Source organism: Bos javanicus, chromosome 5, assembly GCF_032452875.1.
Source record: "Bos javanicus breed banteng chromosome 5, ARS-OSU_banteng_1.0, whole genome shotgun sequence".
Lineage (NCBI taxonomy): Eukaryota > Metazoa > Chordata > Mammalia > Artiodactyla > Bovidae > Bos > Bos javanicus.
The window spans coordinates 110,057,274-110,079,947 of record NC_083872.1 but is presented as its reverse complement, the minus strand read 5'-3'; the positions used below and the strand labels follow the sequence as shown (position 1 = coordinate 110,079,947).

Here is a 22,674-nt window from a genome sequence, read left to right as displayed (position 1 = left end):
ATAAAGCAGACTAACACATCACAGCCGATTTTCACACTGTTGCTTTAACCTCACACCCACAAGCACAGGCCTCATCCCAGCCTGGCGCCAGGACTGACAGAGCTGAGAGCTTCTAGCCTGGGCTGATCAAAGGCCCCCCTTTTCACTGTGTTGGGAGGGGGACCTCGGCCCTGCTTGTCACTACCCAGAACTCAAGGCAGCGCGCCGTGCAGTCGCCCCACCTCCACGAAGGCCTCCACACAGCGGTCAATGTCCTCCTCACTGTGCACTGCTGAGATCTGGACTCGGATCCGGGCCTTGCCTTTGGGGACCACAGGGTAGCTGAACCCAATGACAAAGATGCCTGTGAGGGTAGAGAGGGTTCAAGCTGGGGCTCACCAGAGCCAGGCAGGTTCTGGGGGCATGACAGATAGCTCCTACTTTTCTAGGGGCTACAGAGGGCAAGGGAGCTGCCAAAGGTCTCTCAAACCTGGGACTGCCTCATGGCCTAGGGTTTTCAAGCTTGGACAGATATCTGATCTAAGAAAGGTAGTAGGGCTGGGGGAAGAGGGAATATTCACAGTCTAAGGGTTCCCTCCTTTTCTTTTAGGACCCACAGCCACATCTCAAGCCCCGCCCTCCTTACCTCTCTTAAGCATGTCATCCGCTATGTTTAAGGCCAGCCGAGCGTCACCCAGCATCACAGGGCAGATGGGGTGATTGGCTCCTGAGATGGTGAAGCCAGCAGCCTCCATCTGACTGCGGAATCTGTGGGCATGAGCTGGGTGTCACTGGTAGTTGGGGGACTGTGGAGCAATCACACCCACTCCTGATGGACATGGATGTGACCCAAGGCTTGTGGCCAAGTCTGCAGGAGGGACCAAAAAAGACAGAGATGCTGACCCTGAGAGGCAGATGGGGAAAGAGGCAGAGGAGCAGGAAGACCAATTAGGAAGGCAGAAAGACAGGACTGTACAAGAAGGGGGAATGCAGGATCATTTGCAAAGAAATGCACCGGGGAGACTTCCCTGGGAGTCCAGTGATTAATACTCCATACTTCCAATGCAGGGAGTGTGGGTTCGATCCTTGGTTGGGGAACTAAGATCCCACAGGCAGTAGGGCCAAAAAATAAAAAAATAAAAACACATGAAATGCGCCAAGAAATGGAAGGAAAAGACAGACAGAGAGAAGAGGGCGGGGCAAGCAGGTAGCCCCTGATTAAGAGAGACAAGTCCCAGTGCAACCCACTGGGGACATGGAGGTGGGCAGAGGCAGGACGCAAAGGCAGGGAGTTACGGGCCTGTGCAGGCACACAGGGCAGGCCCCCACCAGCTCCCTTGGCCCTGCTGGCCCCACCCTGCCCAGGACCGCACCGCAGGGTCTTGGCCGCCATAGACTGGACGATGGCGTTGCTCTCCATGAGCAGGTCCAGGGCCTTGGAGGCACAGCCGACAGCAGCAGGGGGCAGGCTGTTGGAGAAGAGGTAGGGCCGGGCACGCTGCCGTAGCAGGGATACCAGGGCTCCAGGCCCAGTCGTGTAGCCCCCTGAGAACAAGGGTGAGAACAAGGAGCCAGAGCTTACCCCATGGTCCTCCTGAGAGGACCGTCCATGCTGTCTTCTTCCCTGCAGCCCCAGGCCTCCCCTTCCTACCTCCCCCAAGTCCCCTCCAGGGCCGTGCATGCAGATAAAGGGAGCCCAGGGGCCCAAGCCTGCAGGCACCTGATGCTCCGCCCAGGGCCTTCCCCAGTGTGGAGTTGATGATGGTGACTTGGTCCATCACCCCCAGCAGCTCATCTGTGCCCCTGCAAGGGAAGCTGCCACTACCACCATGGCCACCTGAGCACCTAGGCTCATGGGTTGGGCGTAGGGGCTGGCCTTGTGGTTTCCCACCCACCCTGACGAGTCCAACCCAAGGCTTCAGGGGCCGTGTGCTCCCACCGTCCTGTGGCCCCCAGGAAGCCAGTGGCGTGGCTTTCGTCCACAAAGACTAAGGCACCATATTGAGAGGCAAGGCGGCAGATCTCCTGCAGGGGTGCGATGTCACCATCCATGGAAAAGGCCCCATCAGTGGCCACCAGGCGCAGCCGATGCTTCTGCAGGGAAGATACAGAAGGCAGTGGCTGGTATCACGAGTTGGACCAAGTCTCTCCCTTTCTGTGCTGCTTGGCGCTCTTAAGGTTCACTCTACCCAGTGCCCATAACAGAGGGAGCACACATGTACCCTCGTGCTGAGGCTGGCACATGCTCTCCCTCCTCTGGGCCTCTCTGGGCCTTCCCCATCTCTTCCAGGGCAGTCTGGAGACATACTTAGCCACTGGGCAGTGAGAATGCTCCCAGTCTCCTCTCCAGAGGGCAGAGTGGGGTGGGGTTAGTTTTGTCCATAAGCTTATCCCACTCTGATGCTGGGCAGGGGCCTGCCACACATAAGGTGCTTCCTCAAACTCAAAACAGCTTTGTGCCATGGGATAAAGTTTTGGGTCTGAGATTGTTGATGTTATTTAGTTGCTAAGTCATGTTGGGTCTGAGGATCTGGGTTCAGATCTTGGCTGTTTCGAACTTTCAGGCTATTTGCCTGTGAGTGAGGAGACGGCTTCTGCAAGCCTCTTTTCCTTCACCGGGGTAGGGGGCAGTTTGCGGGGGAGGCTGAGGATAAGACCAGTCCTTGGCCCTGGAAGTGCGAGGCCCTGCCGCACCTGGGCCTCCTGCAGCTTGGCCTCCAGATCAGCCATATCCAGGTGGCGGTAGCGGTACTTGTGGGCCTTGCACAGACGGATGCCATCGATGATGGAGGCATGGTTCAGCTCATCCGACAGGACTGCGTCCTCCGAAGTCAGCAGTGCCTGGTGGAAGGCAGTCACAAGTAGAGCCATCACCCAACCACCATGGGGTTCTCCCTCCCTCATGACTCCCCCTGAATCAATATTTCACTGCCAACCAGGCATTCTTCTGGGCAGGGAGGCAAGGAGCCCTCTGTCTCTATCTTGATCCCCAGGCATTCCAGGACTGGGCTGAATCAGGGGCCCTGCTCTAGCAAAAGCAGGTGAGAACATGTTTGATGAATGCCTGGCCCCTAACACCCTCAGCCTTCCAGCTGATGTAGGTTACCTCCCAAATGCCCTGGAAGCTGGCCTCCTCGTAAGCCCCAGGATTCCTCCTGGACACCTGCTGGCCCAACCTTGACCTCCAAAGAAATGGGCACTGGAGCCTCTTGACATGGCCCTGGCATCCTGCCAAGTTCTCCCAAGCCCTGCACAGCCTGGTAGGCCTCACCAACTCCCACCCATGGCGTCACACACCTCAAAGAGGCCGGCGTTGGCATCAAAACAGCTGGGATAGAGGATGGCATCCTCCCTTTGGTGGAAGCGGGCTATCTTTGCTTCTAGGTCTTTGTGGATGCTCTGAAGTAAAGGGGTGAAGCACACAGTAACGCCTTTGGGGCCACGTGGGACAAGCCCCGGGGACAGAGGCTCAGAGCCACAAACACACCCTCCCCCTGCTTTTTGCACCACAAGGGTTCACCCAGAGCCAACACAGGAATCTGAAGCATTAGGGGCCCACTAGGTGCCCCTCTTCCTGGTTGGGTTTTCCTTTTACAGTGGGGGTCTGATGGTAGAATTATGAAGCTAATGGCAAAGGAAGATATTTTCTCTTTCAAACTGAGTACCCTTTTTTTTTCTATTTTTTCTTTATTTTCCTTTAATTAATTTATTTTTTTGCCACACCACACAGCATGCAGGATCTTAGTTCCCTGACCAGGGATCAAAGATCAAATCTGCGCCCCCTGCAGTGGAAGCACAGAGTCTTAACCAATGGATCATGACAGAAGTCCCTAAGCGCCTTTTTCTGTTGTTTAATGCCAAAAAGGAGGATTACATAAGTAACTCTAGGTTCATTTGGGCCTCCAATTGCTAGATTTTGAAGCTGTCCAGAATTACCTGCCCTGGTTGGAAGTCAAAAGTTCCATTCATTTCACCTTCACCTTTCTGAGAGGACAAATAATAATAATCACAAGGACTCAGAAGCACTGACTCTTGAGCGAGGCCATATAGGTTCAAGTTCCATCACAACAGGCTGGGTGCTCTGGGCAAGAAAATTAACTTCTCAGGGCTTCAGTGTCCTCATCTCTAGAACATGGGCAAGAATAGCTCTTAGAACTTGGGATTATTATCTGCATTAAGGAGTAATTTGCAATGTTCTTAAAATAGCACATGTTACACAGTAAGCACTGTAAGTTTCATGTATAGAGTTCATTTTGTAACATTTACAAAATAAAATAATTAAGCAACAATTTATTGAGCACTGCTATGTGCCAGGCCTTGTTCTAAGCATTTTTACATGTATTGGGTTGGCCAGAAAGTTCATTCAGGGTTTTCTGTAAGAAGTTATGGAAAAACTTGAATGAACTTTTTTGCCAACCCACTATTAACTCTTTAATTTGGGATAATCTTATTAAGTATTATTATTCCCACTTTACCAATGAAGGCATTGATGCTCAGACAAGTTAAGACACTTGCCCATGGTAACAGAACCAATATATGGTGGTACTAGAAACCAAACTCAGGCAGAATAGCTCCAAAAACCTCTATCTCAATCCCTGCCTTCTATTCTTCCTTTCTTGAAGAGGAACAGGTAAGAAGCTCTGTTCTGTGGGTGGGGAAATGGATGCTCTGAGAGGTTAAATTTCTTGTCCAAGGCTTCACAACAAAACAGAAGCTTGAACCCAGTTTTCCCAGTGAACAGCACTGGGGCTAAGCACGGGCCTAGAGTTCTGGGATGAGCTGAATTGCCTAACCAGCCCTGCTGACTGCAGAAGCAGACACCTGAGGTCAGTGGCCAACACTGGGGACCACCCCGTCCTCCCCCGCCCCAGCCTGGGCCACACCCTCAGTGTACCTGGGTGCCACAGATGAAGCGGACAGAGCTAAGGCCGGCTCCAAACTCCTTTAGGGTCCGCAGACCTGCCTGAATGACCTCAGGGTGGCTGCTCAGGCCCAGGTAGTTGTTGGCACAGAAGTTAATAATTCCTGAGACAGAGGACAGGGGATGGACACAGGAGCTCAGGACAATCAGGGCCTGTAAAGGTGCCAGGCCCTGGGGACTCAGGAGAGGAAATGAACCTGAAGTTGCCCTTGATGAGGCAACAACCACAGAGCACCATCTGTTCTGGGGCAGAGGCCAGGTTGGGGAGTGGGGAGCCCCTAGCAGGCACCAAATTCAACAGCTGCAGGAGAGGGAGGGGCAGAAATGGACTCCCAGAGCAGCACCTTGGAGAATGAGAAGCTTTGGATCACATTCACCCCCAGCCCTTCCTCTCTGGCTTCTCCTATCTCTGAAGAAAACCAGTAACCCCTCATCTGGCCCTTGGCTCTTTCCTGGGTAAAAGAAGAGGGCATCACAGAGCCCTGTGATGGTCTCCAAACTCCACACAGTTGACTTTGCTGCCTGGTACAGAACAGTATGCTCAGCAGGGTGGCCTCTCTTGAGACCTTGACCCTTGCATTTTAAAGCCCAAAGTGGACACAGCTGATCCAGGGAGGAAATTAAGGCTCCAAGAGGGCAAGGTTTATTCAGTTTGGGAGAGGCAAAACAGGATGGGAACCTGGGTCTCCTAATTTCCCACTGTTTGATCTGCTCCAAGGTTCCCTGGAGGAGGATAGAGACCTCTGTTTTACAAATAAGCACAACAGCACCAAATATTCCAGGCCTATTTCCTGGGCAGAAGGCAGGTTTGGAGGCCTATTGGTAACCAGCACCCACCTGGGTCCTGGCACAAACAAGATGAGCAATGACCACAGATGACAGAAACCAGGGCGGCCTGGTGGGCCAGTTCACAATCTGACTTGTGGGGCAGCCCTCAAGCCCCTTGCTCAAACAGTGATTTTGGCCAGAAAGTTGGTCTCTATGGACAGTTATGTGACCTTCCAGCTCCAATATACCAGAAGACCTACACTAAAAGCCCAGCTCTTCCTGCAGCTAGCTGGGGGTTTATAGGCAAGACACTTCAAATCTATGAGCATCAGCGTCTCTTCGTTTGTAAATGGGACCAGTCATGCCCATGTTTTGAGATTTGCAGGAGTGCAGGCGCAGCAATTAGCAGAAATCTGAACAAAGCAGCAGCTCTAGAAATGCGGGATTTCTTGCTACTGCCTCCCTTTCTTGAATCACCCTTTCTTGAATCCGTATGGTGGGAGCCAACCGGCTGTCTCTCTTTCTTCCTTATGTTCTCACAGGCTGGATCTCGGATTGAGCCCTGGCCTCTAAATAAAAAAGGTGCTCAAAGGGCAAATTACCTTCTTCTGGGGGAACGGATCTAATCAGGTTAAAATTAACCGTGGGAAAAGGCAAGTCGGCCTGACAGATGGGAAACGGTCCAGCAGCGGCTACGTGTGCCTGTGCTCCGGCCCGCTCACTGCTTCCAGGACCTCCACTCCAGCGAAACCCTCAGGACGGCCCCCCGAAACCCGGCCAGGTCTGGCGATTCCCAGGAGGGGGTAGTTACCTCCCGGGGCGCCGTCCACGTGGATGTGCGGCCCCTGACGGGACGTGATGACCCGCTCGCTCTTCCAGGTGCCAGCTCCGCGGATGCTTTCCAGCTCCTCCTCCAGGATGCCACGCAGCTGAGCCAGCGCTGACTGCGCCCGGCTCTCGCGGGGGGCCCGGGAGAGCGCAGCATGCAGGACGCGGCCAGCCCACATTTTGCCCACCTCGCCGGAGCTAGACTGCCCGCTCAGGTCCTTGCGCACCTAGGCCGCGGCGTGATCACGTGCGGGGGCTGGGCCCCGGCAGCCAATCGGAGCGAGAAGGGCCCTGCTCTAGGGCAGGGAAGCGGACCTAGGAAGAGGAGGGCGGGACCTGGCGGGATCGGAAGAGGACGAAAGTGGAGTGACTTGTAAGTTGAGACTGGAGCTGTCCGTGTTGGGGGAGAGGAGGCGACGGGGGTTGGAAGGCACATCAGGGCCAGACCCACCAGACCCCCACCCCATTCCCATGCCCTGCCTACACACACCTCCCGGAAGGTAGGCACGCCCTCTGGACGCGGGAGGCGGGCGCCTAAAAGCAGGCTGAGGGACGTTCCATATGCTCCGGCCCTAAGGTTTCTTGGGTTCTGTCGAGCTCTTGGAACTCTCCCCAGTGCTTAGGTGCAAAAGCCCCCAGGTTTCGACCACCATATTGCTCTGCATTCTCCTTCAGTTTTAGAAGTATGGAAAAACACACCGCTCAGATTTCTTTTTTAAATTTTATTTTAAAGTTTGAAAATTACAAAGACAGCAAGTTCTTCCAGGCACAAATAACACTTATTTAAAAATAAAAAGGGGCGAGGGGGGTGGGGAGAGCGCAAGCGCGCCTATTTAAAAAAAAAAAAAAGGAAAGACTGTACAGGGTTTTTTCTCCCAGCTCCCGGGTGTGAAACGTTAAGTACTAGCCCTAGATATGTATATATGCACACACACATACATACATACACATATATATACATACACACATACACACACACACACCAGACCTAGCTCTGTAAAACTACTTAGCAATTCAAAGTCGACTGCAGTATGTCTTACTGTCCACTCCCCGCCCTCCCCCCACCCCGCCCCCGGTCTACCACTACATATAAAAAAAGTAAAGAGGTCTGGAGGTTTTTAAGTGGTGGGTGGTAGGGCTGAAGCCCCACTGGACTGCCAAGCAAAGCCACCTCTTATACAAGAGGAACCAAAAATCAGGGGGGAAAGGAAAAAGGTCTTCCTAGGAAACAATTGTGTGGAAAAACCCAAGTTTCAACAGGGGCACACTGAGGCACTTGGCTGACTCCTCACTCTTCCCCTAAAGTTTCCACTCCCATTTAACAGGAGACTTTCTGAATCCACAGAAACCCCCCCAGTGGCTAGTTTCTAGCTGACTGAAAAAAGCTACAGTTTCTAGGACCAGCTGTCACTTTAACCCCCCCTCCGGTTCTCTAGGACAATCGAGAGGCCACAGGGACAGACTAACAGAAGTGAGAAGGAAACTGGGTTTGGACGTCCCACTCTCACCACGGGAAGGTGGCAGACAGCCAAGAGAGGGCTTCCCCCCACCCCCATCTACCTCTTTTGCCGGCCAGCTGCTGCCATCCCTCTCTCCTCCCCACCAAGGTTCTGAAACTCTCACAAGGAGTGCTCAACTTAAAGCCTGATAGTCTCTGAGGAACTCCTACAAATCTTAACAGTTCCTGGGCTCCCTGTCACCTAGCCCCAACAAACTACCTTGCCCATTCCTCCACCCAACCCCACCGACTTTTACCTTCAGAGTGAACCAACCACCCAACTAAAGAAAACACACAAACCCACCCAAATTCCCAAACCCACAGGCAGATTAGTAACAAATAAAACTAAAGTACATTCTCATCATTACAGAGATATTTGTTGTTGCTGTCCTTGCATGGTTGGTTAAGGAAAAATGTATTATTCCCTAATTTCTGAGGAATACAAATTCTCTTTACAAAGTGAGAAGGGAAAGGGGCAAAGGATGGCAGATGAGACCAAGAGAGGAGGATAAAGTATTTACAGAAAATAGACAGGCAGGAGTGTCCACAAGAAAAGCCTCATTGTCACTTCTTCTTGCCTGTCCTCTTGGCACTGGACTTGGCTTTGGGCTTCACTGGCTTGGTCTTCTTAGGCTTGGATGCCTTGACTGGCTTGGCTTTGACAGTCTTAGGTTTTTTGGTTTTCTTGGGCGTGGCAGCCGGCTTCTTCTTGGCCTTCTTGACTGGGGTGGCTTTGGGCTTCTTGCTTGGGGCTTTGGAGGCAGCCTTCTTGGGCTTGGCTGCCTTCTTTGGCGTGGCCACCTTCTTGACTTCCTTCTTCGTCTTCTTGAAGGCCACGGACCTTTTGGGCTCGTCGCTCTTGGCCAGGCGGAAAGACCCCGAGGCACCCACCCCTTTGGTCTGTTTGAGGACTCCAGTGGTGACCAAGCGCTTGATGGACAACTTGATCTGGGAGTCCGCGTTCTCACCCACCTTGTAGTGGCTCTTGATGTACTTCTGGATGGACTGGCGCGAGGAACCAGCGCGGTTCTTCTCTGCTTGGATGGCGGCCACGATCATGTCTGAATACTTGGGGTGGTCTGTGGACTTCTTGGAGGCCTTGGCCCGCTTGGGCTTGGCCGCAGGGGTGGACGTGGAGTTCTCGGTCATGGTGGCCTGCCTGGTCCTGCTGTTGAAGGCACCTTCCAAAGGGCCAGCCCTCGTCGGAAACCGAGGAAAGCCTGATTCGGGATCTGCTCTGGAGCCTCTGGCTCCCAGGCCAGTCCAGAGGCCGGCGCTCGGGGGCCCGGCTCGGGTCGCGGGGAGGGCTCACTGGGCCGTGTCTGCGTGGCCCAGCCCCGCCGGTCTGTCGGTCGGTCTCGGCGCCCGGCTCTGCCTCCGCCTCCTCCTCTTCTGCCTCCCTTTTCCCAGCTCCGCGTCTGGCGCTCGGGCGGCGCATCCGGGTATTTAGCGGCGGCGGGCGGACCGCGGTGAGGACAGGGCTGCTGGCTGCCTGCTCCCGGCCCAGAATGGCGCCGCGCCGCCGCCATCTGTGTTTCTTCCGCCGAGCAAATCCGACCTTTCCCCCCAGCCCGGGCCTTCCTGCTCCCCGCCGCCGCTCCGGGCCGCTGCCTGGCTCTCTGAGCTCCTCCGCCAGGCGTCCAGCTGCCTCGGCCGCCGCCCCCCGCGCCCGCCACGCGCCCCAAACAGCGCTGAGGACCGCTGGCGCGCCGGCACATTTCCCCTTTGCGGGGGGCTGGCTCTGCGGGGCCTGGGAGTTCCGCTGCTTGAAAACCCCCGTAGGAAAGCTCCCCCCTGGGGCTACCGGAGACCCCACTCCTGGCCCGCGGCGGGATCCCCCAGCCCAGCAGAGCGGCCCGAAAGCGGCCCCAACTAACACACGCGGCCCCGAGACGGGCGACTCCCAGCCGGGCCGAGCTGGGACAGGGGGGAGGGGTCGCTCCCCCGGGGTCCGGTCACCTCTCGGGGGTCATCCTGCCACTGGGCCCCCCGCACCTCTACCATCTCTCAGGCCATGGGACCCCTAAGTAAACTTTCCCTGGAAGAGTTGGAAGGACACTTTCAAACTTTGTCCCTTCCCCCTCCTCTGTGTTCGCTCCCCCAGCGCGCCCCCGATATCTACATCAAGGATCTTTCCTGAGGTCGAACCCCGAATGCTGCATGGGTCCCTGAGGGAATGAAGAGGGGTCTCCCAGGTCTCCTCCTCTCCTCAAAGACCCCCCCCCCCACATCCTCCATGTATCCTAACTGGTAATGCATTTATAGTCCTTCCTCAGCCTAGGAGTTTTGGGGTGTCAGAGACAGAGCTTGCTGCCCCCACTCCTAGGACCCAGCCTGGGGGTCTAGTCCCCCTCCCAGGGCTCCTAGAAGACAATGAGCGGGGAGGTCAACAATGAAGGCCCTGCTCAGAAGGCTCTAATCAAAGATTGTCCTGGGGACCCCTGGGATGAGGAGAAGCCCTGAGAGCTTTGGGAGTTTGGGAAAACGGGGCTCTGGCGGGGAGGTCGAAGAGAGGGTCCTATTGCTTGAGTCCTGAGTGATCTTCAGAAAGTGAGTTGTTCAGGGAGCCCCGGCCGGGACCACCTCCATTTTGCTGGAAGATGCGATGTCTTTGTTAAAATGTATGTATCTTTCCCCTTGCTGCTTGGCAGGTACAGATAAGGAAAACAAGGGGCACCACCGTCTGTGGGGAGCCTCGGGGGCTCAGAGGGGCTTTAGTGGTCAGAGGCTCAGCTCAGCGTTCCTGGGACCCCTCGTCTGCCATAGACGTCCTATATTCATTCCCATGCAGGGTCCCTCTTGGCAGGGGTCTTAGGTTGAGATTCTGTAATGCTCCCTCTCTGAGTCGCCTCCCGCAACAACCCGCTTTTATTCTCCAAGCAAATAAGCCGACACTCTTAGCTTAAACAATACCCTGGTGGTGGTAGCTAGTCAAAATGATGAAGGCATCTGGGTAGTAAGGTCCAGGAGCTGTTTGAGACACCAGCTGTAGACGGGGAAGGGTTGGAGGGTTTAGATGGGGGAAGAGGGGGAAACTGGTGGCAATTGGGAGGTGTGTATGTGTGGGGAAAGGCTCCTACTGGACTTGGGAGTCTCTGAGGACAAGGAAATTAATGGGTTCTCCCCCCCCCCCGCCCCCTCACACACACACCAAGGGTTGGATTAATCCAAATGATTGGGAACGGGGAGGGGGAGTCTTGAGACTCTATCGGTATGGGATACCTTCTCCGGGGCTTATCTTGGTGCCACAGATGAGGAAGAGAAACCAGGTAGGGCCAGGTTAGTTCAAAAGCTCAACCTTCTTATTTGAATATTGTCAATTACCCCCAAGTCTCCTGGCTTGAAACACAACATTCTGATGGGTTTGCTTTGGTTATTGTCAAAGACAGTTCTTCCGGTTCCCACTAAAATCTGGATGGGAAAATACTTATCCACGTGACAGCCACAGGTCCAAGATGTTGTTTCACCCAGAGATCCTATAGATAGGTCATCCCCTCATCCCAGGTCCCCGAGTGTCTAAAACTAAGGCCTGAATGAATTCAATGGCACCATGATGAAATAATTTTATTTGCACAGCGCTCTCCAGCCGTTTCTTGATCCTTCGCGCCTCCTGCCTGGGGAAGCAGGGAACGCGATCACTCCCCCCGCCCCCACCCATCACTCCCATTTTACGGTGAAGGTCCCGGGACTAGGAAGGATGGACGTGGAGGCGCTTTGTGAGGCTCAGCTCCCCACGCCCCCAGGCCTTCACTTCATTTTATAGTTCTCACGTCTCGAATCCCCGCCCATCCCAGCAACCGGTAATTTCTCTCCCGGTCCTGAAGCCAGAAATGGAGGGAGGTGTCACCTCGGGGTCTCGGGGGCTTTACCGCCGGCGGACAGCCTTTCTCCCTTTCTCCCTCTGGGCAGGGGCCGAGATTCTCTGCCCCTCCCCTTGTAAGGGAGAACTGGATAGGAAGGTGGGGCGGGGGGTGGGGGGGGGGGCGGAGGTTGGCAGGGGTTTCCCCGGAGTTGGACATAGAGTCCGAGACAGAGGTGGGCACGAAGAGAACAGGGTGCCTCCAGATTGGCTTGAGCTCACCTCGCCTCGCAGACACTGCAGAGTCTGGGGGGTCTTATAGACCGCGACCCGGCCCCACCCGCCTACCCTGGCACGGTACCAAGCTTCGAGTCGTTTACTGGCCGGCAGAAGGCGGAACTCCCTCCGCCTCATTTAACGCGAGCCCTTTAAAAACTCGGGAGCCGCAGGGCTGCGGGCAATTCCTCCTGGGAAATGTAGTCCCCGAGTGGCAGCCCCGCACTGCGACCCGCCGGGGACCTCCCGAGCCTCGGAACTGCGGAGCCACCCCAAGCATGGGGAAGGGGTCAGACCTCATCTGTCCTTTCATTTAGGGAGGGGCTCAGACCTCCCGGCAGTTTTTCGGTTGTCAAAAACGGCCCTTGGTGTTTTCATTTATCAAAAAGGGGCTCTACCTACCTCTGGGGTTGGTGTGAAGGTGAAATGAAATCCTGTATGGAAAAGGGTAAATCGAGCTAGAATGCGGGGATCTTGTTTTTACTAACATGCCTGGGTGAATGTGCCCGTAAATTTACTGAGTACATTCAAGTCATACATAACATCTCCATTTTTCAGAGAGGAGGTCTGTGATGGCTAAATGATTTGTCCAAGGTGGGTGACCCAGGAGGGTGGCGGGTGACAGACTCTCAAGCCAATGACTTTCCCGGTCCAGATGTGAACTCATTCTGGTCTTTGGAAAACTTAAGGCATTCATTTGCTATGTGCCAGGCCCTGGGATAGGGCTATGAACAAGAGACCTCTGCTCTTGTGGAACTACTTTCGAGTGGAGAAGCTAGGTAAGAAAAGAAGTCCGTTGTATGGTATGTCGGGAAGCCTTGGTTGCAAAGACAAAAATTAGAGCAGGGGGACTCCCCAGGTGGTCCAGTGGTTAACAATTCACCTTCCAATCAGGGGGAAACAAGTTCAGTCTCTCCCTGGTTGGGGTACTAAGGTCCCACATGCTGTGGGGCAGCGAAGCCCAGGTGCAGCAACTACTGAGCCCAGGGCCAGTAGAGCAGGTGCTTCACAAGGACAGAAGCCCTTGCACTACGTGAGAAGACCATGTGCCACCACAAAGACCCAGTGCGGTAATTAAAAAATATAGAGAGAGCAGGGTATGGGGGAGCTAAGAGTACTGAGAGAAGAATGTTTGCAATTTTGAATACAGTGGTCAGAGAAGGACTCATTAAGAAGCGGACATGTGTGCAGATTCAAAGGAGATGAGAAAGGGAGCCATTTTTATTCTTGGAGGAAGAATCTTTCAAGCAGAGGGAATACCCAGTGCAAAGGCTCCGTGGCAGGAATGTACAGGGTGGCTGAATTAAGAAGGACACTAAGGGGAGATGAGGGTTTGTTTTTTTTTTTTAATGTCTGGGAAACAAAGGAGGCACAGGTCACATAGTTTGGGATACCATTGTAGGGACCTTGGCTTTTACTCTGAGGGAGATGGGAGCCACTGGACAGTTTTGAGCAGAGGAGGGACATGATGGGACCCAGGCAGTAGCCAACCAGTCACCTGTTGCAGCTGTGTGGAGAAGCTGCAGAGGACAAGGACAGAAGCAGGGTAGGGAGTCTGTTGCAGTAATCTAGGTGAGAGATCATGGCAATCTGGTCCATAGGGCAGCAGTGGAGGGGACAGAAAGTGGTCAGGTCCCAGTAGGGCACTGTGGATTTTGGCTTGAACAAGCAAAGAAGGAGTTGTCATTAAGTGAGGCAGGCAAGACTGAGGGGTTTCAATGTTATGGCTGGGTTAGGTTTGAAATGCCTCCCAGATGTGTGAGTAGAAATGCTGAGAAGGCAGATAAATAGAAGAACCTGAGTCTGGAGTTCAGGGAGAGAGATCTTCTACCTTCCTTTTCTCCCATTGAAAGACCCTCTACTTTGGCCAGGAGGGAACAAAACAAACTTGGTTTGGTCATACTAGGCTCAGAGGCCACTGGGGAGACGGCACTGATATCATTGCAAATTGTGATTGTGTCAAGCGCAGATAAGGCTGAGAACCAGGACCTGGGAAGGAGTCACAGGTGGGCTTTTGTAGATCAAGCACCAGGGGAGGCCATGTGGTTAGGTGGGGGCAGGATGGGGAGTGTGATGGGAGATGTCCTCAGGCTGAAGAGCCGGCAGGAGCACATGAGGCTTTAAGCCATGGCAACAGGTGTAGATTTTACTTTGAGTGCAGTTAGAAGCTGCTGGAGAATTTTAAGCTTAAAATTTTGTTTCTTAAAATAACCCAGTTATTTTAAAATAAAAAATTTAAATCATGACATACATCACCCATGCAAGAGAGTATGCAACGTATATTCAGTTCTAAAACCAATATGGAGACAACTGTTTCTTTTGCTCAAGTTAACATAAGAAACATCATCAGTCCATTGGAAACCCTGTTTATTGCTCTCCCTAATCACGTCTCTGTGACCTTTATCCTGAAATTATGTAAGCAATTCTCTTCTGTTTCTTTCTTTATGGTTTCCCCATATGTGTACTTAACCCCGTACACTACTGTATAACTTAGTTTTGCCTGTTTTTGGACCATAGACAAATGGAATCATATCATGAGTATTTTTTTCTGTGACTTGTTTCTTTTATTCAGTGTATTTTTGAGAGTCATCCCATTGGTGCAGACAGCTGTAGCTCAGTGGTCAGAGCACATACTAGTTGTGTAGGACCTGACATTTATACAATTTTTAGAGTCCTTTAAAAAAATACAAACTTGTAATAGAATATTGGGTAACAAGTGAATTTATATTTAGAGTGAGAAAAGAACTCACAACAAATCCTAGATTTTTTTTAAAAACCTGGTAAATATCACAAAGATCATAAGATCCAGAAATACATTTTTTCTGATGCACTGTTTGACCCACATTTCTAGGATCCCTCTCACGGTTGTACAAGGGGCTTGCGCAAGGGAGAGAACTTTCACTGAAGCAGCTTCGCAGTGAATCCATCCCAGAAAGTGGTATGTTCCACTGTAGGAAGAAGCTGCAGTTGGGCTTCATGCAACGTGTGATAAATGGCTCCCAGACCTGTCCACATCCTTCCCTGGAAGCCGTGCTTGTGTTCTGTCACATGGCAAGTTTGCAGATGGAGTAAAGTTTGCCAACCTTGAGATGGAAGATTACCCTGGATTATCCAGGGGGACTCCGGTGTAATCACAAAGGTCCTTAAGTGGAGGAAGAGGGAGGCTGAAGAGAACAACCAGAGAGATGGCATCATGAAAGAACTGACCACTGTGGGCTTTTAAGATGGAAAGAGCCCACAAGCCAAGAGGCGGGCTGCCTCTTGAAGGTGGAAAAGGCAGAATCCAAATCTTCCCCTACAGCCTCCAGAAAGAACACACACCTGCGGACAGCTTGATTTTAGCTTAGTGAGACCCTATTTGGACTTCTGATCTCTAAAACTGTAAGGTAATAAATTTGTGTTGTTTCAAGCCACCAAATTTGAGACAATTTGATTCAGCAGCCTTAGGAAATTAATATGCTACTGTTTGGGTTGATATTTAGGTTGTTCCAGTTTCTTACTTTCCAGATAACGTTGCTGTTTGTGTAGCCTCAGCTTTACCAGGTCGAGGCAACTGCTTCTCATAGGCTACAGTTTGGCTGATTTGGGGAATGGCAGGGTGAAGGTGGTGAGACCATTAGGGGCCATCTCAGCGAGCTAGAGGTGAGAAGTGACAGTGGAGGTGGGAAAAAGGGTCAAATGTGAGAAATATTAAGGAGGACTAGTCCACAGGACTCCCTGAAGGGTTCCCTGTTGGAGGTGAGGGAGCAACCAGAAAGAGTCCTGAGTTCTGGAGCAGAAGCAAGGATGGTGGTGGAACCAGAGATGCTGATGGCTGGAAGTCTGATACCAGGACCCTTCCTCAAGGGCATCCCCATTTCCACCCTCACTGGCAGCTCTCCTGGTCCCTTCTCATCCTTTACAACCTCATGCCTTGGAAGCTGACCTCTCACCCACTTCTCCCAAGTTGGAAAATGATTGAAATCCCATGTGAATTCAGAGCCAAATGATGGACAGAAAGATAAACACACACTCCCAGGACAAAGGAATGAAAATGCAGGTGATAGCTTCACCATTAAACTTTAACTAATCTAGCTGAACTAAACTTTAACTAGTTTCCTAAGATTTAAAGCAGCAAAGACATCAGCAAGGCCAAGACTGAGGGTTTTGATTCTTAGAAACAGTTTAATCTCCTGCACTGGCACCATCCTTTGGGAACCCATGTGACTCTTCCACAGGAGAGGAGGCTGTATGTGCAGACTTGGGAGGTGTCTGTAGTACACCAATTCAGAAAAGCAGACTGAGAAAAATTTGTTTGGGGATCTAATTTTTATAAAATAGGGCACTTCATCCAGGTATGTAGTAACAGTTCACATCTATAGAGCTATTACTGTGTGCCCAGCATTGTGCTGAGGGCTCTCTGCTCTGTTGATAGGTAGTAATGTGACAGAGGGTGAGATGGTTGGATGGCATCACTGACTCAATGGACATGAGTTTGAGGAAACTCTGGGAGATAGTGAAGGACAGGGAAGCCTGGGCGTGCTGCAGTCCATGGGGTCACAAAGGGTCAGACAGGACTTAGCGACTGAACGACAACAATGCATTTGGACCTTTTTCTGTTATTGTCACTTCCTCTGACAGATGGGGAAGGAACCTGTCCAAAGGGGTCTGACTCCATGCTCTAACCAACTCTCAAAGCTTCCCCTCCCTTGGACTTCCCTGGTGGTCCAGGATCTTAGGTCCCCTTAGTTCCCTGACCAGGGATTGACCAGCTAAGATTCTGTGCTCCCAATGCAGGGGGCCCCAGGTTTGATCCCTGGTTGAGGAACTAGATCCCGCTGCAATAGGAGTTCGGGTGTCATAAGTAGAAGATCCTGCACGCTGCAACTAAAAAGATCCTGCATGCCACTGCTAGGGCCTGACACAGCCAAAGAAATGAATAAGGAAAAACAAATGCGTATTAAACAAACAAACAAACAAATAAACTTCCCCTCTCTTAATCTGGGGACCAGGAGGGCAAATTTGTGGCTGTCCCTGGGAGCCCTGGGAGGAAAGAGCGCTGAGCACGCTGACCAAGCCCTCTCTTATACGGGTCATTGAGATTAGCTGCCATCTGACCCATTGAAACAGTCCTGACTAAGGTCATCTGGCAAAGAAGACACTTGTGCCCCTGAAGAGGGAAGCCACTCTGTGGGAAAGCAGACACCACATGTGGCTTGGGCGGGAAGCCATGCTCTCCCCAAACCGCGCCCCCACCTTCTGGCATCATTCCCATTTCAGGGATCAAGAACTGAGCTCCTGGTATGAACCTTGGGGCCAGCAACAGCCAGGCTGGGAGCTATGGAAGTGGGATTGGCTTTAGAATCCAGTGAGCTCTGGGAATCTCAGGCTATTCTGGAAGAGACCTCAAGAGGGAGACGCCGGGCCTCTTTACCAATAAATGCATGCGGGTGCATGACAGATGATTTTAAAAAAAAGCAACCACAGGACTTCCCTGGCAGTCCAGTGATTAAGACTTCACCTTCCAATGCAAGGAGTGTGGGTTCGATCCCTGGTCGGGGGGCTAAGATCCTAAATGCCTTGTGGCCAAAATGAACATAAAATAGAAGCAGTATTGTAACAAATGTAATAAAAACTTGAAAAAAATAAAACATGCTGAGCTGTGACCAGTAGGTCATTCTCCAGGCTGGACAAGTGGGTTATGGATATGTGTGTGTACATCCATGTTATTATTGCCAGTTTTATCTGAAGAGTAGAATTAGGTCATGGCAGGCTTTATTTTTTACTTTTATACTTCCATTTTAATTTTTGAAATAATAAGCATGCATTACTTTTGTAATAGAGAACCTTCATAATGTCAGAAACATACATATGAAGAAAAGGCAAAAAAATAATATTAAAAAACTGCTTCAGAGTAAATATGATGAACATTAAATGTCCAAAGCATATAGAATAATGTCACAAGTCCTTAGAAGAACAATGGTCACACCACAGTGGGAAATAGTACATAAACAGATAAATTATAGACAAATAATACAGATATCTCATTTGATCTCATATACAAGCTAAGATGTGCAGCATTAAACAGTAGCAATGTCAGATTTTCCACCTTTCAGGATTTTTTTTTGGTTGCACAGCTTGCAGGATCTTAGGTCCCCTTAGTTCCCTGACCAGGGATTGAACCCAGGGCCTTGGGAGTGAAAACATAGTGTTAACCATGAAGGAATTCCCTAAGATTTTTACAAATGGTAACAGGACTGGGAGTGAGTCAGGCACACCTTTCCCCTGCTCGAGGGAGAGGACATTAGATCAACATGTTTGGATAACAATTTGCTGCTAGTACTCAAGGACCTTGAATTGTTCAAGGATCTAATCATGAGAAGAGAACCAGACAAACGCAAACCAAAGGACATTTATAAGATGACTGGCCTGGATCCTCCAAAAACATTGAAGTCATGCAAAACTACAAAGTCAGAGACATGTCCCAGATTACAGAAGACAAGAGAGACCCAACTAAATGCCATACGTGCTTCTGGATGGACCTTGGATCTAAAAGAGAATAACTTCTAACAGACATTATGGAAACAGTTGGGGAAGTTTGAATGTGGGCTCTATAATAGATAACATTACACCTGTGTTCCATTTCCTAAATACAATCATTGGATTGTGCTTTTGTGAGTGAGTGTCTTTTTACTTAAGAGATGGATGCTGAAGGGCTGAGAGAGTGTTGTGATGTCTGCAACTCAGATCACTGAGCAAAATATATATATTTAGATAGAGATATAGGCTTATAGATTTGAATATATATAGACAGAGATGTCAACAGAGAACACAAGAGAGAAAGCAAGGGTGGCAGAATCTCAACTGTTGGTGAGTCTGGGCAAAGGATACATGGGAATTTAATTGGAGTATTTTTTTGGTAAAATTTTATTTATTCATTTTAGGCTGCACAGCATGGCATACGAGGATCTTAGTTTTTGTTTGTTTACTTTTTGGCCATGCCCCACGGCGTGTGGGATCTTAGTGTCCTGACCAGGGATCGAATTCATGTTCTCTGCATTGGAAGCACAGAGGCTTAACCACTGGACCACCTAGGGAAGTCCCAGCAAGGATTTTAGCTTTCATGTGGGGATCTTAGTTCCCTCACCGGGGATCAAACCCACATCCCCTGCACTGGAAAGCGAAGTCTTAACCACTGGATACCCCAGGAAAGTCTCCCTATTGAACTTTTCTTGCAGCTCATCTGTAGGTTTGAAAATGCACAGAATAAGTTGGAGGAGAAGTGTTTAAAGTCAAGTGAGTCCAGTGGCACAGCCCATTCTCAACTCAGCTTCTGAGTGACAGGCAGGATGTGCAACCTGGTGGGGCTGACCCTGGCACTGGTCCCAGCACCCCCCAGCTTGCTGTTCTCCTCTGTCCTTCGGGTCCCAGACCTCAGCACTTCCGGGCTGGAGACCCTTTGCAGACCTGTCTGGGGGCACAGTGCTGCTTCTGCGCCCTGGTTTCACTCCAGACCCCGAGCCAGTCCTTTCTCCTCAACCCCTCATCCCACGGCCAGGAGGAGGCCAAACTGGGACCTTAATCTCAGCTCTTCCTCTGCCTGTGATCTTTGGCCCTCATCTACCCCTGCGTGCTGCCCTGGGACCACTTCCTCACTGGACTTGCCTGTCCGTCCTCCCTAACACTGGGGGCTTGTGTCTTTTCTGGCAAGTGCTGTGTGGGCAGCCACAGCCTGGAAGATCGTGGAAGCCCCCAGAGGTGGGGGTCTCCTGGGAGAAGCTGGGAGCACCCTATCCCAATCTGAGGCCCTGCTTCTGCCACCCCAGTGCAGGCCCTGTGGAAGCCCAGGGGATGTGGAGGGTCTGTTTGATTTTATTTTTTCAAAAACCAGCAATACCCAACGTCAGCAGCAGTTGTTCTCCTTAACCTCGGGGCACATGCTCTGCTATTGAAGTGGTCAGCTGAGCTTGACCTTGGGGCCCTTCCAGTGAGTAAGAGCCCACCTGGATGAGGAAATTAAGTGGGGTCCCTGGCTAGGGGCAGGGGAACCAGGGCGTCTTGCAAACAACACACAACACAAACAAAACCAGGGTTTCTGGGAAAAGATGGCAGAGTACACAGGCCGTGGCCCTTTCCCTCTGAGAGACCGAAACCAGCTGCCCGTCAACTCTTTGATGTTTTCCAGGCAGCCACTCCCTGACTGCCCAAAGGAGGGACCGTTGGCCTTCCTTGGCCCTAGCTTTTGGGAGTGAAGGTCAAAGATTCTAGAATCAAAGAATTCAGAGAAATTATGGAAGCCAAGAATTCGGTCCTCATATTAGAATTCTCACTTACGTTAGAATTCTTAAATATTAGATTCAGAATCTCTTATAGCTGGACTTCCCTGGCGGTTCAGTGGTTAAGCCTCTACACTTGCATTACAAGGGTTCGATCCCTGGTCGGAGAACTAAGATCCCAAGTGCCACATGGCAAACAAAAAACAAAACCAACCGCAAAAAACACCAACCTCTTATGGCTGTTAAGTGATTAGACAGATGGGCAAATACAGCTTTTTTACTCCATGCACCACACTCTCAGATACCCTAACTGGTACTCTGACCAGCACCAGCGGCTAAAGGAACCTGGAAGCGAGGCTGGGATGCCCAGGATGGCGAGGAGGCCTACATACTGGGTCTAGCTGCTCTCTGGCGAGAGCCATGCCAACTGGAGCCCACACATAGCTGGCATCACTCCCTGCAAGTGTTCAAAACATGCTTTGGTGCTGGCTGGGGTGGAGAGCAAAATGCTCTCCCAGGAAGGGTGGGCAAAAACTCCAGGTCTCTGCGAGCGACATCTCTGCAAAGGCTCAGGGCCTTTCCCCATGGGCACTGGAGGTGTTTAAACACACCTGAGGAGGCAACGTGGGTGGGAGAAACACCCGAATCTGCTATGTGACCTAAAATAGCTTGCTAACCCTCTCTGGGCTCGTGTGCTCTCTCCTATAAAATCAGCATTGGGAAGGCCTCACTGACCCACGACAAGTCCACAAAGTCTAGCCTGGTGATAAGGTCCAAGCACCATAGATTCATGTTGTCTGGGTTCAGGTCCCAGCTTTACCACTTACAGGTATGAGGTCAGGACAAGCTGACACTTCTGTGTGTCGATTTCCTCCCCCTGTATACTGGGACAACAGTGGCACATCCCTGATAGAGTTTTCACAAAGACTAAATGTGTATATGTGTGTATAGATAAATACGTGTATGTGCACTTCCTAGGTGGCTCAGTGGTAAAGAATTCACCTGCCAATGTAGAAGACTCCAGTTCCATCCCTTGGTCGGGAAGATACCCTGGAGAAAGAAATGGCAACCCACTCCAGTGTTCTTACCTGGAGAATCCCATGGACAGAGAAGCCTAGCGGACTATAGTCCATGATGTTGCAAAGAGTCAGACAAGACAGCGACTGAGCACGCACGCATATGTGCATATGTAATATGTTTATAGTAAATTATATATCATTTACCTGACATCTATAATATTATTATATTATAATATGATATGATTATATCTACATCACTTAGAAGAGTGCCTGACACATACTCAGCACACTTGAAGCATTAGCTGTTATCATCATTATTGGTATTTCATCACCTGGACGGAAATGAGATGTTTACCCACAATAAGTTGGGAGAGACTCACAGATGTGTTAAGTGTCTTTACTTTTGGCTGAGATGTGTGTCAGTTCAGTGTGGAAACAGTGGGTTTGCTCCTGCTGATCCAAACTTCTGACTGGCAGTTCCATACGGCTTTCCTTAATTTTTTTTTTTTTAAATGTAGAGATCTATTTTTGAATGTAGGTTGTTTGAGAGACCAGGATTTTTAAAACGTGAAAGAGGGCCACTTAAAGGGATCCAACCTAATGAAATGACCCTTAAATTCACACAAATATTTCTGCATGAGGATGTTCACTGTAGCATTATTTTTAACCCTAGAAAAATGGAAAGCACTCCTGTGTGAAACAGAATAATAGTGAAGTAAATCTTGGTCTTATCTCACGCCAGTAAGAATAATGGTGGGGCTCTCCAGTTGTCATGAAAAGATGCTGATGTGTCAAGAGGTTAAGATTTCAACAGAGCATTTTTAGCATTTTTCGGTTTTCGAGTAGCCTATGTATAGTGTGATTCCATGAAAAGCATATACATTTTACATTAAAAGAAGTTTATAAATGTGCATGGTCATGTGTATACAGAGGGTTACAAAACAGTCTGACAGGATATTCAACAACAACATCAAGTTTTGCTTCTAAGTGGTAGGTTTACTGCTGATTCTTCTTTTAGCTCCTCTGCTTTTGCACGCTTTCAAAAATTAACTTACTTCACTTGTATAGTAAATGTTTTACACTTATAGGGGACAAATTAAAAGTGACCAAAAAGCTGGTTCCTGCTGTACCTGAAGAACTCCAGGTCCCTTGGTGGCGGAGCCCCAGTCCCATCCCAATTCCCCTAGATCTTTGCCAGTCAGGTGATAGCATTCCTCTCCTCTCAGGGCTGGTTTTCTGAGGATCTCCTCAGGGCACTGTGCTGAGCATGTTGTGTTCATGATACCATTGTATCTTCAAGATCTTCCTTTGAGGCAGGAATGATTTTTCCC

The 22,674-nt window shown here is 50.7% G+C and overlaps 2 protein-coding genes across 7 annotated transcripts; both read right to left on the bottom strand.

Moving 5' to 3' along the window:
- Positions 1–23: 23 nt before the first annotated feature.
- GCAT (glycine C-acetyltransferase) lies at positions 24–7,097 on the bottom strand. 6 transcript variants are annotated; one of them, XM_061418468.1, is made up of 9 exons: positions 6,480–7,097; positions 4,874–5,004; positions 3,277–3,378; positions 2,674–2,820; positions 1,919–2,073; positions 1,631–1,782; positions 1,353–1,524; positions 626–747; positions 24–343 (listed from the first exon to the last, which is right to left on the bottom strand). In XM_061418468.1, the coding sequence occupies exons 1-9, from the start codon at positions 6,673–6,675 to the stop codon at positions 192–194; spliced, it is 1,329 nt and encodes a 442-aa protein (XP_061274452.1). In that variant the 5' UTR covers positions 6,676–7,097; the 3' UTR covers positions 24–191. The 6 variants fall into 6 exon arrangements, with proteins under 6 accessions (XP_061274452.1, XP_061274453.1, XP_061274458.1 ...); XM_061418469.1 differs by having other exon boundaries at positions 1,700–1,782; XM_061418474.1 differs by lacking the exon at positions 6,480–7,097 and adding an exon at positions 3,916–4,104 and having other exon boundaries at positions 4,874–4,963.
- A 106-nt stretch (positions 7,098–7,203) lies between these two features.
- On the bottom strand, positions 7,204–9,409 carry LOC133248368 (histone H1.0). The gene has a single exon (XM_061418477.1). It carries the CDS (start codon positions 9,141–9,143, stop codon positions 8,559–8,561), a length of 585 nt encoding a protein of 194 aa, XP_061274461.1. The 5' UTR covers positions 9,144–9,409; the 3' UTR covers positions 7,204–8,558.
- Between the last annotated feature and the right edge of the window lie 13,265 nt (positions 9,410–22,674).